The sequence below is a fragment of the Heteronotia binoei genome, chromosome 19 (genome assembly GCF_032191835.1).
Source record: "Heteronotia binoei isolate CCM8104 ecotype False Entrance Well chromosome 19, APGP_CSIRO_Hbin_v1, whole genome shotgun sequence".
Taxonomy (NCBI): domain Eukaryota; kingdom Metazoa; phylum Chordata; class Lepidosauria; order Squamata; family Gekkonidae; genus Heteronotia; species Heteronotia binoei.
In genome coordinates, this window is record NC_083241.1 from 14,296,466 (window position 1) to 14,313,856 (window position 17,391).

A 17,391-nucleotide genomic window follows, 5' to 3' on the forward strand; every position below is an offset into this window, starting at 1 on the left:
GCTTCTCAGATTCTTTTCAAAGGCAGCATGTAAACAGCGAGGCTAGTCTCTTTCTCTCTCAGGTGCTAATACTGATAGGGAGGTTTTATATGAGGGAGTGTTAAAAATGTAATCATCAGCCCCCCCTCCCCCACAGCCTGAATTAGTCTGGCTGTTTTACCACCAGGATTCTAGCATTTCATTTGGATGCACATGTAGGCCAGCCCTTGCATTTGACCAGGTTCCCATGTGCAAAAAAGAAAGGAGAAGTCAAAACGTAAAACTGACTTGAGGCTTCATGTGGAAGATGTGCGTTTTGCTGAGCACCTGTTGTTGTTGTTTTAAAAAGACAAAAATGCCTCTGTAGAGGCAGAAAGTCAACACAGCAGACAAAGCTCAAAGGTGTACACCCTTTTCTCCCTACTCTGTTTTAGTGTAAATTTTTAAAAAGGCCACATTCCAAAAGGGCTTGAACATCATTGCTCTACCATCTGAAGGATTTCATGTGAAAGCTGTATAATTGATTTTTCTTTAGCTGAGAATGGAATTCCTTTATCGCTGTAATCATGGCATGATCAATTCAAGATTGATAGGCACAGCCTCTGGTGCCTTGTTTTAAGTTTCTGCTGATCTTATGGATGCTGTAGGTGGGGCCTGGAGATCTCCCAGAATTAGAACTCATCTTCAGACTACAGTAGTAGGTTTGGAATGCACACTCTGTGGTATACCATAGAGCAGAGGTCTCCAACCTCCGAGCCGTGGACCAGTACCAGTCTATGGCCTGTTAGCAACTGGGCCGTTAGTTGTATAATTATTTCATTATATATTACAATGTTAGAAGAAGAAGACATTGAATTTATATCCCGCCCTCGAATCTCAGAGTGGCTTACAATCTCCTTTATCTTCCTCCCTCACAACAGAAAACCCTGTGAGGTAGGTGGGGCTGAGAGAGCTGTCCCAGAAGCTGCCCTTTTAAGGACAACTCTTGCGAGAGTTATGGCTGACCCAAGGCCATTCCAGCAGCTGCAAGTGGAGGAGTGGGGAATCCAACCCAGTTCTCCTAGATAAGAGTCTGCACACTTAACCACTATACCAGACTAATAGAAATAAAGTGCACAATTGTGTCATCCTGAAGCTATTGCCCCCCACCCCCCCCCGTGCATGGAAAAATTGACTTCCACAAAACCAGTCCCTGTTGCCAAAAAGGTTGGGGACCACTGCCATAGAGGAAGAATTGAAGTCCTAGAGTTGCAGTGCATTGCTGCTGAGCTCCCTCCCCTCCTCATATTCTGTGGCCCAGTCTCCACTCTGAAATCTTCAGGGATTTCCCATCCTGGAAACTGGCAGCCTTAAATAAGGGGGAGAAGAATGGTACCACCCGATGCCATTTGGAAGTTAGCTTCCTGCAGGATTCTGCTTTGTGTGGCTTTTTGAATGCACTCAGATCCACAGTGCTACAAATGATGGCCACCTTACAGTTGTTGTTGGAGAGGGATGGAGAGAGTCTGAGCCCTAAATCACAGGCGCTTGGCTCAGCACGTGTGCCGAGTACTTGTTATCCTTCCAACTGGCTTGTGAGGGTGTTGTTGTTTCCTGTGGCTTATCGAACCATCAGTGGAGGTGGAGGAGGAGTGCTCAGATTGTGCAACGGCTGCACATTTGGAAGCAAAAACGAAAACATGTCAAAGAAATAGTTTTATTCTCTCTGGAAATTGGAAGTGGCCCTTCTTCCAAAATAGCCCTTGGATGTTGAATATTCTCAGTTTTCACCAGGGAAATCAGCTTTCAGGGGCCTGCTCTCTTTGATCCATATTTAAGGGTCCTATCTAGAGTTGCCAACTTCAGCTTGGGAAATTCCTGGAGATTTAGGTGCAGTCCCTGGGGAGGAGAGGGCTTGGGGAGGGGTAGAACCTCAGCAAGATACAGTGTCACAGAGTCCACGCTGGAAAGCCACTGGGAAGCTCCAGGGGAGCTTATCTGTGTAGCCTGGAGATCAGTTGTTAATTCCAGGAGATTTCCAGGCCCAGCTTGGAGGTTGGTAACCCTAAACCTATCCCCAAAGAGAGGTTTAAAAAGTATATTTAGGGTGTAGAGCAGGGGTGGCCAAACTTGCTTAATTTGAGTGCCACATAGAATAAACACCAGATGTTTGAGAGCCACAGGACATGAACATCAGACGTTTGAGAGCTGCAGGAAGGAAGGAAGGAAGGAAAATGGATGGGGGAGGGAGGGAGAAGGGGAAAGAAAGCAACTTTAACGTTAAATGCATTCTCCGTTAAATGCATTAAATGCTGCTGGCTGGCTTGGAGAAGTGATTTAAAGAGACAAATGCCTTCTCCAAGCTGGCCAACAGGGCAGTGGGGGCTTCGAGAGCAACGCAATATATGTGAAAGAGCTACATGTGGCTCCCAAGCTGCAATTTGACCACCTCTGGTGTAGAGTGACTAATTTGTTTATAGACATGTGGGTCTAAAGGAAGAATTTAAAAAGCCAAGAACACAATCTATATAATACCTTTTTATTAGGGCCAGCCCAATGACACATAACAGTGTGGAAGCGTTTGAGTTCCCCAGAGCTCTTTGTCAGGGCAAACGCTTATCTTACTGCCTCTTGCTTTTATGGCCCTTGACCTGCAGCAACCTGAACCCTTGTTTGCCAGAAGTTTTACTGTATCCTAGCGTGAAAAGGGTCTTAAGGGGGTGATAACCTGAAACAAAGTCAAGTTTTCCCCTTTTTAAATTTTTGCAATATCTGGCCTACTGAAGAGATCTGGGGAAGCTGAAAGCTTGCACACTGTTACGCATCATTAAGTTGATCCTAATGAAAATATTGGATGGACTGGGTTGTTGGCATTGCAGAGAGACTGCTGAAATTTGTGGTGCACCACAAAGCTTTCAGCCCCCTCTCCACCCCCCCAAAATAACTCCCGAAAAGGTGTGCAGTTGTTTAGGAGAAGGTGCTGGGTCACCTGGCTGCCACCAATGAAAGACAGCTTTGGGATTTGGAGCAGAGTTTGCTGGTAAAATGCGGGGAAAGAACCTAGAGACTTGGTTTCCGCTTTGATTTGAGAAATCTGCAATTCTTTGCCTGCTCCCAGTAGCAAATGAAGGAAGCACAGGATCATAGGTGGTTGGTGGTACATGTTGTCATCATGGTGGTACAAGGGCACTGCCATGCACTATTGATGTTTCTCCTAACAACATTGCTTTCCTTTTTTATAGCCTGCATTTCTCACTGACTAAAGGCAGAGTACGTGGTGTCAATCAATAGGATGATGCAGCAAATGAGCACTAGAGTACGACTTAGGATGTGCAGAAATTTGAAATAAGCTATCTTCTGAACAAAGCATAAGTATTAAACATTACATGCTGAACAATGCATTGCAGAACATGGCATCAATCAGTAGATACAAAGAGCATTTTCCTGAACCAGTCTGTTATGATAGAGCCTTCTTTCCTTTATAAACATTCCCTCCTAAGCAATTCTGTTTTACATAATTTGCAAAATGCCAGGATCATGGGAGCCTTCCTGACCTCTTCAGTAGGCTATTCTACTGGGTGTGGCCACTATAGAGAAGGCCATGTGCACAGGGAGTTGTGGATCTGCAGAAGGCCCTGCTCAGTTGAGCAAAGTTGTCATGGTGGGACATAGCTTGGAGAGGTAGTCTTGCAGTTATGATGGACCAAGGTCCTGAAGGCGTTTGTACTTGATAGCCAACACCTTGAACTGAGCTTGGGAACTGATGTGCAGCCAACAGAGTGAATGCAGAAGAGATGTGCTATGCATGCTGTCCCTAAAAAGGTAAAGGTAGTCCCCTGTGCAAGCAACTGAATCATTACCGATCCATGAGGTGATGTCACATCACAACGTTTTCTTGGCAGGCTTTTTATGGGGAGGTTTGCCATTGCCTTCCCCAGTCATCCCTAGCTCCTGATAATAACCAAGCTGCAAAAGGCTGCAATAACTGCAATCTCCGCTTGCAGTAGTCTAGTCTCAGGGCGTTTTTGCACTCACCTTCAGCCGGCGCGACCCCCCTCTTCACCGCGCAGGATCTGCGCGGATTTCGCACTAAATGCCGCGGAGCAGCCAGAAGAGCCGGAAACTCCCGTCGCAAAAGCCGTGCAAACGGAAACTGCTTTTTGGCAGTTTACGTTTGAGCAGCTTTTGCGCCGGGAGCTTCCGGCTCTTCCGGCTGCTCCGCGGCATTTAGTGCGAAATCCGCGCAGATCCTGCGCGGTGAAGAGGGGGGTCGCGCCGGCTGAAGGTGAGTGCGAAAACGCCCTCAGTGTTATCCTGACATGGCCACAGTGGATGATTCAAGACAGAGGCTATCTTCTGAGCTAAACTAAATTGGAAGGAAGCATTTTTTTTTACAGCTCCGTTAACTTGCTTCTCTAGCAGTAATGCTGGGTCCATTATATAACCCCAAGGTTCTAACCAAGTCAGCAGAGGTCCACTGAACGCCATCTCAGTTGGGAAGCACAATGTCCTTCAAGACTCTAGGCATATAAACTGTATATAGGGAGCGCAGACAAACAATTTTTTTTACTTAAAACATTAGCACTCTTGCAATATTTTGTTTTATAGTCTGATAAATGTCATCTCTTGCTATGCATTATTGCATCAAAAACTGCAGACAATCTCTGTGCTGTACCAATCTTAAATATGCTGTTCAAGTGTTGTTTAAGTGTGCACATCTATAAGTTGCAAACCTACTTTTGATTTATTGACATTCATTACAAAGATCTCATAGTCAATGCTTTGAGCCTCAGACCCAGAGGAAAAACATGAAGCAGCTGGGCATTGTGAGGTTTTGTACATAAGTTGCTTCATGTGCTGGTCAAGATTATGTGAAGGCACCATGGCACAGATTGAGGGCTATGTGCTTGTTTGCAAAACTATAGTCTTCTCCAGAAAAATAACTACAACTCCTGTGTGGCTGTACAACAGAGACAGCCATGTACAATGATTAGTATCAGCCTACTATGTGGGAAGTCAAAATTCAAGATCCCCAATCAAAGGAAAATGTGAAAGAAAAATCAATGGAAATATCCTGAGTAAACCTGGGCTTGACACACACACACTCAGCCTAATGCTAGCTTGTTATTTCTTTTCCAAATAGTTCACATACTTTCCTATTGAGAAAGACTGGAGGGCATGAATACAATGAAAAAGATGAGGGGAACCAAGCTGCACCCATAACAAGCCGAACAAATCTCCCTCCCTCTCTCTCTCTCTTTATCACCCAGCAGAGCTATAGAGACAGGCTCTTTCATTGGCTAAGGCTCCTCCTTTTCCCTTTGGGAAAAGGGAGGGAGAGAGAGAAGGAGCGAAGAAAGGCTGCTTTGGTGGCCCACTGATCGCTGGGGAGAAACACATAACGGTGACTGAACACAGCAGGCAAGGGAGAATGAAGCAGACAACAATCAGTTGCTGGAGGGCCTGATTGGAGCCCTCTGTGGTCTGGATCCGGCCCACAGGCTGCATGTTTGACACCCCTGTTCTAGAGGATGTGGTTAGAGACATACAGAGCTGGGTGTCGTCCCCATACTGATAACGTCCACCTCCAAAGTTATGAATGATTTCTCTTAAAAGCTTTACACAGAGATTGAATAACATGTGGGATAAGATGAGGAGATGACTGAGAAGTGATATGATAGCTATCTTCAAGTACGTGAAGGGCTGTCATGTTGAGGATTTTGTGGAGTAGTTTTCTGTTGCCCCAGAAGGTCAGACCAGAACCAATGGCTTGAAATTAAATCAGAAGAGTTTCCGGCTAAACATTAGGAAGAACTTCCTGACAGAGCAGTTCCTCTGTGGAACAGGCTTCCTCGGAAGGTGGTGGGCTCTCCTTTCCTTGGAGGTTTTTAAACAGAGGCTAGATGGCCATCTGACTGCAATGCTGATTCTGTGAACTTAGGCAGATCATGAGATAGAGCGTAGGGGGAAGTATTTGTGAATTTCTTGCACTGTGCAGGGTGTTGGACTAGATGATCCTGGAGGTCCTTTCCAACTCTATGATTCTGTGATTCTAAGGTTGTGCACTGTGGAACTTCCCAAGACAACTCCCATGTTGAAGATAGCTGATCTCGAATGGCAACCTTTTTAGTCTGATCCATGAAGATCTATGGCACATCCTCTTATACCTATTTCTGCCTCAAAAAGATAGCATGATTAATGTATCAAAGGCTGCAGATAAATCCAATATGAACAACAAGGAGGCATGACCTTTGTCTACCCTCAGATGGGAGGCCATCAACTAAAGCCACCCCACAGCCCAGCCTGAAGCAAGACAGAAAAGGGTCCAGGGCAGATGAGTTATAAAGAAGACCTGAAAATGGTCCACTCCTGTTCTCTCAATCACTTTTCCTAGAAAAGTCAGCTTAGAGACTGAGAGATACTGGCTGCATCATTTTTTCTGTAGGGGTGGTTTTTAAAGTAGTGAACAGATAATGGAAAATGTATACAGGTATAGGGCTGATAGATCAATCCCCATTTGTGTGCTTATGTTTTAATTTGAGGCCTACACTTCAAAGTTGTTGAAGTCACCCTCTAAGGTTGCCTACCTACAGGTGGGAATGAAAAGCCTAGAGTTCCACAGAGAATGACTCAACCAACAACAAAAAACTGTGGAAAAATAATGAAAAATTAGTGGAAAATACTTCAAAATGTAATAGATAATTAAACACTTCAGCTTCACAAATTTTGTGTGTGAAGCTGAAGAGTTTAATTATCTATTACACTTTTGAAGTATTTTTCACTAATTTTTCATTATTTTTCCACAGTTTTTTGTTGTTGGTTGTACCTACAGGTGGGACCTGGAGATCTTCTAGAATTACAAATGATTTCCAAACTACAGAGATCAGTTTCCCTGGAGAAAATTACTGGAGGGTGGGCTCTGTGGCATTATGCCTTGCTGAATTCCTTCCCTCTGCAAACCCCACTCTGCCCAGACTGGAACCCCAGGTCTCCAGCAATTTCCCACCCCAGAGATGGCAACCTTAGCTCTTATTTAAAACAGTGGAAATCTGAGTAGAAGAAGGTGATGATATTGGATTTATACCCTGCCCTATACTCTGAATCTCAGCATCTCAGAGCGTTTGCAATCTCCCCTGTCTTCCTCCCCCACAACAATCTCCCCTGTCTTCCTCCCTTGTGAGGTGGGTGGGGCTGAGAGAGCTCTGACAGAAGCTGCCTTTTCAAGGACAGCTCTGCAAGAGCTAAGGCTGACCCAAGGCCATTCCAGCAGCTGCAAGTGGAGGAGTGGGGAATCAAACTCGTTTATCTCAGATAAGAGCAGACTTAACCACTACACCAAACTGGCTCTTTGAAGGGGAGAGGGCCTGGATTTTGTATCTGGAGTCAGAGAGACCCCATAGGGGATCATTATGGAGTCTGGTTTTACTGTTCCTAAAGATTATACCTTTGTGTCCTAAACAAAAATGTGTAATATAGTTCCACATTTTCTCCCAATTAAAGTCAATGTTGATTTTTGTTTCTTACATTTGGGCTATGCTTGGGATACCTTTTGGCTCCAGTAGCTGATTAGTAAAGTGGTTTTAAAGTGGTAAAAGGATTTCTCTTGTCTTTAAACCTTCCTTTCTTCCCTCTTCCTTCTTGATGTCCTTTTGCTGACCCCCTTGTACCTTTCAGCACGGGAGCTGATTAACTTCTTTGGGCAAAGTCTCTGCCCAGCCATGGACCTGGAACTTCCTTCTCTCTCTCCCCCTCCCCACCCCCAATTTTCCATCCAAACTTTTTGTGGAGCTGCTTTGGTTTCCAGTCTGGAATGTGGACATGCTCTGTTAAGCTGCCAAGGCAGCTGGATGGGAGGGAATTGCTGGCTTGCAAATTTGTTATGGGCTTTTCTTCTCCTTCCCCCCCCCTTCCCCTTCCCCCTACTTATGGAAAAGAAATTCAAACTTTCCAAGTTGGTTGAAAGCAGAGAAGGTGCAGGGAAAGGAACTGCACCTGATACAACAAGAACGGGCCCTTCTGTGGCATGGCGGTTCCTCTGCAGAACGGTGGTCTGCCCAGTCCTAGCTTTCTTTGCGAGTAGAATGGCTCCGTCGCTGGGAATCGCATTGTAGTGGTGGGGAACCAGCTGAATAGTTTGGCTCCAGTTTCATTGCCCCAAACTTCCTAGGCAGCTTTAGGCAAAGGACGGTCTCAATGTGCTGTCACTATGTGAGGATACTGGCTGATCTTGAGGGCAAGGTTGTACTGCATTGCCATTGGAACAAAGAGAAAACAACAGCGCATAATGTGAAGAATCCAGCTTTCTGCAAATCACAGCTTTCAGGAAGATAAAATAAGTTTCTAGTCCTTGTGACTACAAGGCTGGGGGCAAGGCCTGTTGGAATATCTCTCAGACGCCAGGGATATGATCCCTGTTGGGCCCTGCTCTGTGTAATGCGCCCCCTCCCTGGGGCTTCTGAAAACAAAATTATTTAAAGTAGTGATTGCTGTTGAACAAAAGAACAGAAGATTTGCAAAATTTATACCCATCACAGATTCTGGATTTTCTCAGTGTAGGTCTGAATTTTATCAGGACCAGTGTTCCCTCTAAGCTGAGTTAGTGTGAGCTAGCTCACAGGGGCTTTTCTTGCCTCCGGCTCACACATTTTTGTCTCAGCTTAGGAAAAATGGCCCCAAAGCAAACTAATTTATGCAGTAGCTCCCAAATTCTATGCCAGTTGCTCACAAAGTAGAATTTTTGCTCACAAAACTCCACAGCTTAGAAGGAACATTGATTGGGACATAATTCTATGCCCTCCCTTTAAGCAAAACGTGATCCCAACTTACTGAGGTGTTTTAAGAATTGCTCTTTTTAATATGCATGAAGTATTGCATGAAGGACCATATAAGTACAAAGTTTTGCCACTGTCATTCCTACAGCTCTAAGTGGGAAGTTCATTGCAGGTGCTTGGGTAATGAAGGAATGTCAACAGGAAGTGTGCTATATTTGTTCTCCAGGAGTTTGAGAGCCAGTGTGGCAGAGTGGACAGAATACTATAATTGGCTGTGGCTGGGATCAAAATCTGCCCTTGGCCGTGGAGCACAGAGACTGATTTACAGAAAGTGAAGATATGCAGATATGCCAGTCATGGGGGAGAAAAAGAAAGCAGCACAGTCGTCTTAATTCCAGACATAAGCAGGGGAAACACACCTTTCCGCAAGCAAGCAAGCAAGCAAGCAAGCAGGCCCTCTCTTTCCGTTATTTGTGCCTTCCAAGAGTCTTTATTCCTGCCTCTTCCCAAGGCTAGCCCCTCTCAAGGCAGAAAGGCAGTGAGGTACAGTGGTTTGAATCCTGGGCTAGGATTTGGGAGGCCCAGGCTGGGTCCTCCCCACTCTGTCATGGGAAGCTGCCAGGTGACCTTGGGCCAGTCACACACTCCCAACCCAACCTACCTCGCAGGGTGGTTGTCAGGATAAAACAGAGAGGAGGACAATGTAAGTCACTTTGGGGTTCCAGTGGAGAGAAAGGAAGGGTATAAATGGAGTAAAAAAACTAATAATAATAATAAGATTTTGGATTTCTATCCCACCCTATACTCAGAGTCTCAAAGTGTTCGCAATCTCCTCTATCTTCCTCCCCCACAACAGACACCCTGTGAGGTGGGTGGGGCTGAGAGAGCTCTGACAGAAGCTGCCCTTTCAGGAGCGGTCACAATCTCCTCTACCTTCCCTCTCACAACAAACATCCTGTGAGGTAGGTGGGGCTGAGAGTGCGTTTACAGCAGCTGCCCTTTCAAGGACAGCTTCCATGAAAGCCATGGCTGACCCAAGGCCATCTCAGTGAATCTGATCGGCTTTATTCCTGACTTTTGCCATTCCTGACTTTTCCCTTTCATGTTAGTCCTTGTTTACCACAGGCAAATCTCAGCTATATTCTCATGTATTTATTTATTTGTGCCTCATCTTGTCCTGACTTGAATGGCGCAGGCTAGTCCAGAAACTCATCAGAAATTGGAAGGTGTCAAGCAGCAGGCCTAGGAGGGCCTTCTACTGGCTGCCATCACTCTGGCCAGGGTCTGCATGGGAGGGCCCATCCCATCTTCCTTATGAATAAATCCTCTTAACCATGACCAAGGAGGCGTGAGAACCCAGGCAGTATAACAACAAAAATAAGTTTATTATTGGGGCTCTAAAAACAATAAGTGGGTGATAAAGATTTAGTGCTGTAGTGAATATGAAAACAGTAAAGGTGGGTGCAAATAAACAGAAGGCCTGATGCATTTAGCATTCCCTGTTCTAATACCAAACTCACCTCCTTTGGGTGAGGGATCTCTTCCTACTGCTTGCTCCAGACAGCACTCCTTTGTCTGCAACCTCTGAGACAGAGAACCTCCCTACGTGCAGCCTCTCCAGGAAAGAACACACCCTGTCTGGGCTTGGCCCTTTTTATGGTCTCCTCCCAGGTCCCACCCCTCTATGGGTTAGTTTTCCTCCAAAACCTGGCCACCCAATCAGAGGGACAGAAGGGATCCTGGGAAATGTGGGCTTTCTGTAATACTCCTAGGCAGGCTTCTCTGGAGCCTGTAGGCCACACTAGGCCCAGGATCATGACAGAAGCTAAGCGGGGTCGGCAGTGGTTAATACTTGGATGGGAGACCACCAACTAAGTCCATATGCAGAAGCAGGCAATGACAAACCATCTTTGTCTCTTGCCTTGAACATCCTATGAGGGTCACCGTAAGTTGGCTTTGGCTTGACAACGCTGTCCACAACTGCTACCCTACCCTGCCCAGACCTAGATGTCTCAGGCTAGCCTGTTTTCATCAGAACTTGGAAGTTAAGCAAAGTCCCTCTGGGTCAGTACTTGGGTGGGAGACCACCAAGGAAGTCTAGAGTGGCTACGCAGAGGCAGGCAAACCACCTAGGAATGTCTCTTGCCTTGAAAACTCTACAAGGCTGCCATAGGCTTCCCAATCCCCAGGTCCCAGCGGGGGATCCCCTGGTTTTACAGGCTTCCCCCCTCCCCCAGCCAGCTGGCCGGCGGGGGAAGCTCCACCCCCATAGCCATTATGCACCTCCAGGAACGATTCCCATAGGGAATGATGGGGAATTGATCCGCGGGTGTCAGGGGCTCTGGGGGGGCTGTTTTTTGAGTTAGAGGTGCCAAATTTTCAGTATAGCATCTAGTGCCTCTCCCCAAAATACCCCCCACGTTTCAAAAAGATTGGACCAGGGGGTCCAATTCTATGAGCCCCAAAAGAAGGTGCCCCTATCCTTCATTAATTTCTATGGAAGGAAGGCATTCTAAAAGGTGTGCTGTCCCTTTAAATGTGATGGCCAGAACTCCCTTGGAGTTCAATCATGCTTGTCACACCCTTGCTCCTGGCTCCGCCCCCAGTGTCACCTGGCTCCACCCCCAAAGTCTCCTGGCTCCACCCCCAAAGTCCCCAGATATTTCTTGAATTGGACTTGGCAACCCTAGGCTGCCATAAGTCGGCTGCGATTGGCGGGCACTTTCCACCACCACCTCAGGTAACTGTTAAACAATGTCAGTCCCGCCAAGAGCTAAAAGGATAAGTCAATCCATGCAATAAAAGGTAGCAGTCAGCAAAACATTCTCAGCATAGAAAGTAGCAGGGCTTTTTTTGAACAGGAACACAGCTTCGACTGGCTTGGCATCAGGGGGTATGGCCTGATATGCAAATGAGTTCCTGCTGTGTGAAACAATGGTGGTATCAGGGTGGGGTATGGCCTAATATGCAAATGAGTTCCTGCTTTTTTCTGCAAAAAGCTCTGTGGGGAACAATGGTGATGTCATGGGGTGTGGCCTGATATGCAAATGAGTTCCTGCTTTTTTCTGCAAAAAAAGCCCTGGAAAGTAGTTAGACAAGCAGATAAAATTAAATGGGCAGCAAGATCTGAAAAGCGCAAAAGATGCAGACTTGAAAAATCCTGAAAGGCTAAAGAATAATAATAAAAAAGCTTTTTAGCCAAGGCAGCATGAAACAGAAGAATCATAGGATCATAGAGTTGGAAGGGACCTCCAGGGTAACCTAATTCAACCCCATACAAGCACATCACTCCCACAGTTCCACTGCGTCACTGTGCGTGCAACTTTTTTGCTCTCAGTAAATGAGGGGCAATGGAGGTTCTTCATCTAGCACGTAGCAATTTGTGACCCTCCAAAGTGCTTCTGGTCTGTTCAGTGTGTTTGCTGTGATCTTTACACAGACGTGATTAAGGACAGTAGCACGTTTACTTTCTGCTTATTACTTTCTGCTTATTACCGATTGCAGGGAAGGGGCTGAGAGAGAGTAACTTGCTTAAGCAAGCCTAGTGAGCTTGTCTTGAAGGCCTGATTCATACTAGGGCCTTCCTGATCTGTAGCAGTGTCTCAGTTGCTGATTTGCACCACCTCTCAGGTTGTAATCCATAAATTTGATGGACGGTGTTAAAAGCAGAGGTGAAGTTATTATTGTTGATGCTGTTTCTCCTCCTACAGAAAGCAGTAGTTTCCTAGAAGATGAACTAAGTGGGGATTGCACCTTGACACAAGATCTCCTTACAAGGGAATCTGGGAGCAAGACTGACTTCTTCCCCCTGCCAAGCGATGGGATAGATGAAATCGACTTTGGAAAGGTAAGACTGAGCTTGGTCGCTGTTTCCAGTGTTCTTTCCTGCAGATCTGTATGATTTGGTTGAACTTCTGCCCCTTGGACTATCCAGGAAGCTGGGGGTTCCTCTCACTTCCTGCAGAATACTGTTGGAGCTGTTTGTTCACGTTGGGCTTCCCAACTTCCAAGTGAGGCCTGGAGATCTCCCAGAATTACCAGGGATCTCCGGATGACAGAGATCAGTTCCCCTGCTGCTTTGTGGCTGTGCTGAATGCTATTATACCTTGCTGAGGTCCTTCTCCTCCCTAAACCCTTCCCTTCCCAAGATCTACTCCCAAATCTCTGGGAATTTCACAGCCTGAAATTGGAAACGCTAGTTCAAGTTTAAGTTCAGAATTGTGCTGAACCTGTAACATTGTGAGGGGTACAGAGGGTGTGCTGCAGGGAGACACAAAATGTCTCTTAGGAAAAAAAGGTAAAGCTTACCCACTCAGGGTCAAATGGAACTTTTTAGAGATCACAGGACTCTTTTAGTCTTTCAAGGGCACACTGGGCTTTTTTTTTGTAGAAGGAACTCCTTTGCATATTATACCACACACACCTGATGTAGCCAATCCTCCAAGAGCTTAAAGGTAAAGGCAATCCCCCGTGCAAGCACCACTCATTTCCGACTCTGGGGTGACCCGGCTTTCACAACGTTTTCATGGCAGACTTTTTAATGGGGTGGTTTGCCATTGCCTTCCCCAGCCATCTACACTTTCCCCCCAGCAAGCTGGGTACTCATTTTACTGACCTCGGAAGGATGGAAGGCTGAGTCAACCTGGAGCTGACTACCTGAACCCAGCTTCCTCTGGGATCGAATTCAGGTCATGAGCAGATCTTGGACTGCAGTACTGCAGCTTTACCACTCTGTGCCACGGGTATCTTAGAACCCCTCCCCCCCCTCAACCCCCCCCCCCCCCGAATATGGGTTTGGGGAGCTGGCATGCATGGTAGTTTTATTCACTGTATTTGAAGGAATTCTCCTTCACTGTGTGATCCCACCCCCCTGAGGGATCTCGTGCTGAGCAGGAGAAAAGTGGTGCCCTTGTCAATCTAATCTGGAGAATGTAGGATCATCTTCACTGCAGGGTCCTTGTGGGGGATGGGAAGGAATACATCCTGTGTTGCTAAGGCCAGCAGGTCATACTCCTTGTTTCGGCCTGCAGAGGATTCGTTACCTGTCCTTGGTGCACAGCAAAAAGGGGTATGGCTGCTGGTTATCCCAGGGTATGATTGGACACATTCTGACTTTTGAGAGGCTTATAGGCCTCCTTGGGTTCTGTGCTGGAATCCTGATGCACTATATATAGCAGCCCTCATAGTCCAGGGAGCCAGTTTGGTGTAGTGGTTAAGTGTGTTGACTCCTATCTGGGAGAACCGGGTTTGATTCCCCACTCCTCCACTTGCACCTGCTAGCATGGCCTTGGGTCAGCCGTAGCTCTTGCAGAGGTTGTCCTTGAAAGGGCAGCTGCTGTGAGAGCCCTCTCCAGCCCCACCCACCTCACAGGGTGTCTGTTGTGGGGAGGAAGGTAAAGGAGATTGTGACCGCTCTGAGACTCTGAGATTCAGAGTACAGGGCAGGATATAAATCCCATTTCTTCTTCTTCCTCCTCCTCCAAACTGACCTGATCTCCTCAGAGCTTGCTAAGCAGGGTCAGTCCTGGTCAGTACGTTTGACTACTGAGGAAGTCCAGGATTGCTCCGCAGAGGCAGGCAATGACAAACTGCCTTTTGCCTTGAAGGGCCACCATCAGTCGGCTGCCGCTTGGTAGCACTTACGTTGGCAGAAGGCTCCCTAGAAGATGGCTGGATCTGCCCCATTGGTAGTGCCCCCTCCCCCCCGTTTTTACTGTATTATCACAAACATGTATATTTGCCCTTGAATTCTAAAAGAAAAATAAGAACATAAGAGGTTTAGATAGTAGCCTTGCCACTTAGCTTTGGACAAAAGCCCTATTTCTTACTACTTTGAGGGCAAGCTGCTGTTCCTCAGTAATAAGCAGAAGTTCCTCTGTATGTGCTCAGAGGTCTATATGATTCCAGCTCTTTTTTCCCAGAAGGGCCATGGCCCTAGGAGGGGGAAGTGTAGTGCAGCAAAGTGTTGCACTAGGCTAGGGTGTGAGGAGTGGTTCTGACTCTGCCATGGAAAGCTCTCTGGGTGCTTATGGGCCAGTTACCCTCTCTCAGCCTAGCCTACTTGGCAGGGTTGTCGTGAGGATGAAAACAGAGGAGTGGAGAATCTCTCCAGCCCCGCCACGGGTGGCTTTGTGGTAGACATTCAGCATGACCTACCTCACAGGGCTGTTGTGAGGGTCAAATGGAGAGGGGGAAATGTTGCAGACAAGTTTCCATTGGCTGCGGTGGGGGAGGGTGGGGATATAAACATCCGAACAAATCGCAAACGCTGTTTGCAGAGGATTTCTTTTCTGTTTCTGTCCCTGGGAAGGAGGTTGCCAGAGGTAATCGGTTTAACAGAATCCTCTGTAATCCGCCGAAACAGCCATAATTCTGCGGTAACCCTACCTAATGAAACCTGCTGCCTGATGGCTGTGATTTCACAGCACACGAGCCTGCTTGAGTGCAGCACCATTACTTACAGGAATGCTTCTCTGTTATTTATTTCTGTGAGGACTGAAGAAGCAGGCACTCCCAGCCCCTGGCCTAGTTAGGGGGACCACCAACAGCTTCATGAGAGTCAAGAGTCAGTGGCTAACAAACACTTCCCTCCATAGTTCACAGGACTTAATGTGGAGGTCTTTCTTTAATTATTATTTGTTTATTTATATTCCGCCCGTTCCCCGTAGGGGCTCAGAGCAGAGCACAACATTTTCAGCGGGTAATGTTGGGATTTGGCAGGGGAAAAAAAACAAGAATATCTGGGGAAGGAAGCCCACTGGGTGACCTTGGGATACTCACATACTCTCATCCCAACCGACCTCAAAGGGTTTTGTGGGGCTAAAAAAAGAAGACAGGGAGAATGTTATGCACCACTTTGGATCCCCATGGAGAGAAAAAAGGGATATAAATGAAGTAAATAAATATTTACAATAGATATTGAAATAAATAAATAAATAAATAAATATTTATAAAATAGATATTTACAATAGATATTTCTGTCCTCCCCACTCAACTGTGGCTTTTCAGGGCCAATCAACATAGAAGAGCAATGCAAACAATTAAAACCTGTGTTGAAATCCAAGCCCTTAACACCCTTCGCATTTTCTATGTCATTTATTTATTTTAGGAAATTTGTATGCAGCCTCTCCAAAGCACTACTCAAAATACCATAAAATCTTCACAGATCATCAATATGAAAACAGAATTAGCCAGCAAAACAATAGGAGCACGCAGACAGACACAGGGGCATCCCATTTTCCCCTCCCCCACTATTCCCTCTTCCCCTTTCCTGAAAGCCCTATAGCCTCTCCCCTTTGGTGAGAGTGGTTAAGTGTGCAGACTCTTACCTAGGAGAACTGGGTTTGATTCCCCACTCCTCCACTTGCACCTGCTGGAATGGCCTTGGGTCAGCCATAGCTCTGGCAGAGGTTGTCCTTGAAAGGGCAGCTGCTGTGAGAGTCCTCTCAACCCCACCCACCTCACAGGGTGTCTGTTGTGGGGGAGGAAGGTAAAGGAGATTGTGAGTCGCTCTGAGACTCTTCGGAGTGGAGGGTGGGATATAAATCCAATATCTTCTTCGTCTTCTTTTCCTGCTTGTTTATCTCCTTCTAGGGTTGCCGACCTCCAGGCAGGGCCTGGAGATGTCTCGAATCACAACAGACCTCCCAACTACATAGATCAGTTCCCCTGATATTAGGGTTGCCAATTCCAGGCTCTGAAATCTGTGGAGATTTGGAGGTGGAGTCTCGGGAGAGGGAGGTTTGGAGAGGGAAGTGACCTTGGCAGGGGATAATGCCGCAGATCCCACCCTCCAAAGAAACAGTTTTCTCCTGGGAAACGGAACTCTCTCATCTAGTTGTAATTCTGGGTGATCTGCAACCCCCACCCGCAAGTGGGCAAGCCTTGCTCCCATGGAGGAAATGGCTGCTTTGGAGGGTGGAGCCTGTGGCATTATATCCACCTGAGCTTCCTTCTCTCCACAATTCCCACCCTCCCAGGTTTTACTCCCAAATCTCTAGGAATTTTCTTACCTGGAATTGGCAACTCTTGTCTCCTTCCCATGCCACAACCACCCTGCCTTCATCTGCCGTTCTGTCTTAAGCTTCCACGCAGCAGCCCCTGCCTGGGAAAACCAGGGCCCAGGGCTTTGGTGCTGGCTGCTGGGCCAGGCCCACACGCATGGTAGGAACCCTCAAGGACTTGTGGGGTAACACTGCTTAGGGTCTTTGTTTCACTTTCCCTGATTTAGCGGTACAGAGTTTTCATTCAAGCCTGTTAAGAGATGGATTAAGCCAGAGGTGTCAAACATGCAGTTCGAGGGCCAAATCAGGCCCCTGGAGGGCTCCTATCAGGCCCCTGAGCAACTGGCTGTCATCTGCTTCCTTCTCTCTCTCTTTTGCATCATAGTTCACTTTGCCAGGCTTGCTCAATCGCTCAGGAGCTACAGAGCAAAGTCACTATTTTCTCCATTGGCTGAGGCTCCTCCCTTGGGGAAGAATAGCTTGCTTTGGCAGGCTCTCTCAGTTATCCAGCAGAGCTACAGAGCCAAGCCATTCTTCCTTCTATTGGCTGAGGTTCCTCCCCTGGGGAAGGAAGGAAAGACCCAGAGCTTCCTTTGCCCAGTTCCTGGTTTGCATGGGAAAGATACAAAGAAAGCACCTTTAAGCCCAACAATTGCTAA

General features: G+C 46.9%; 1 protein-coding gene across 1 annotated transcript in view; it reads left to right on the top strand.

Annotated features, from left to right (window-relative positions):
* The window catches only part of AKAP13 (A-kinase anchoring protein 13), a 126,448-nt gene that overhangs the window by 13,729 nt on the left and 95,328 nt on the right, over nucleotides 1-17,391 (top strand). The window contains exon 3 of the mRNA XM_060260418.1: nucleotides 12,440-12,576. Within this exon, the coding sequence (XP_060116401.1) occupies nucleotides 12,440-12,576 (137 nt within the window). The remainder of the gene's footprint in view (nucleotides 1-12,439; nucleotides 12,577-17,391) is intronic.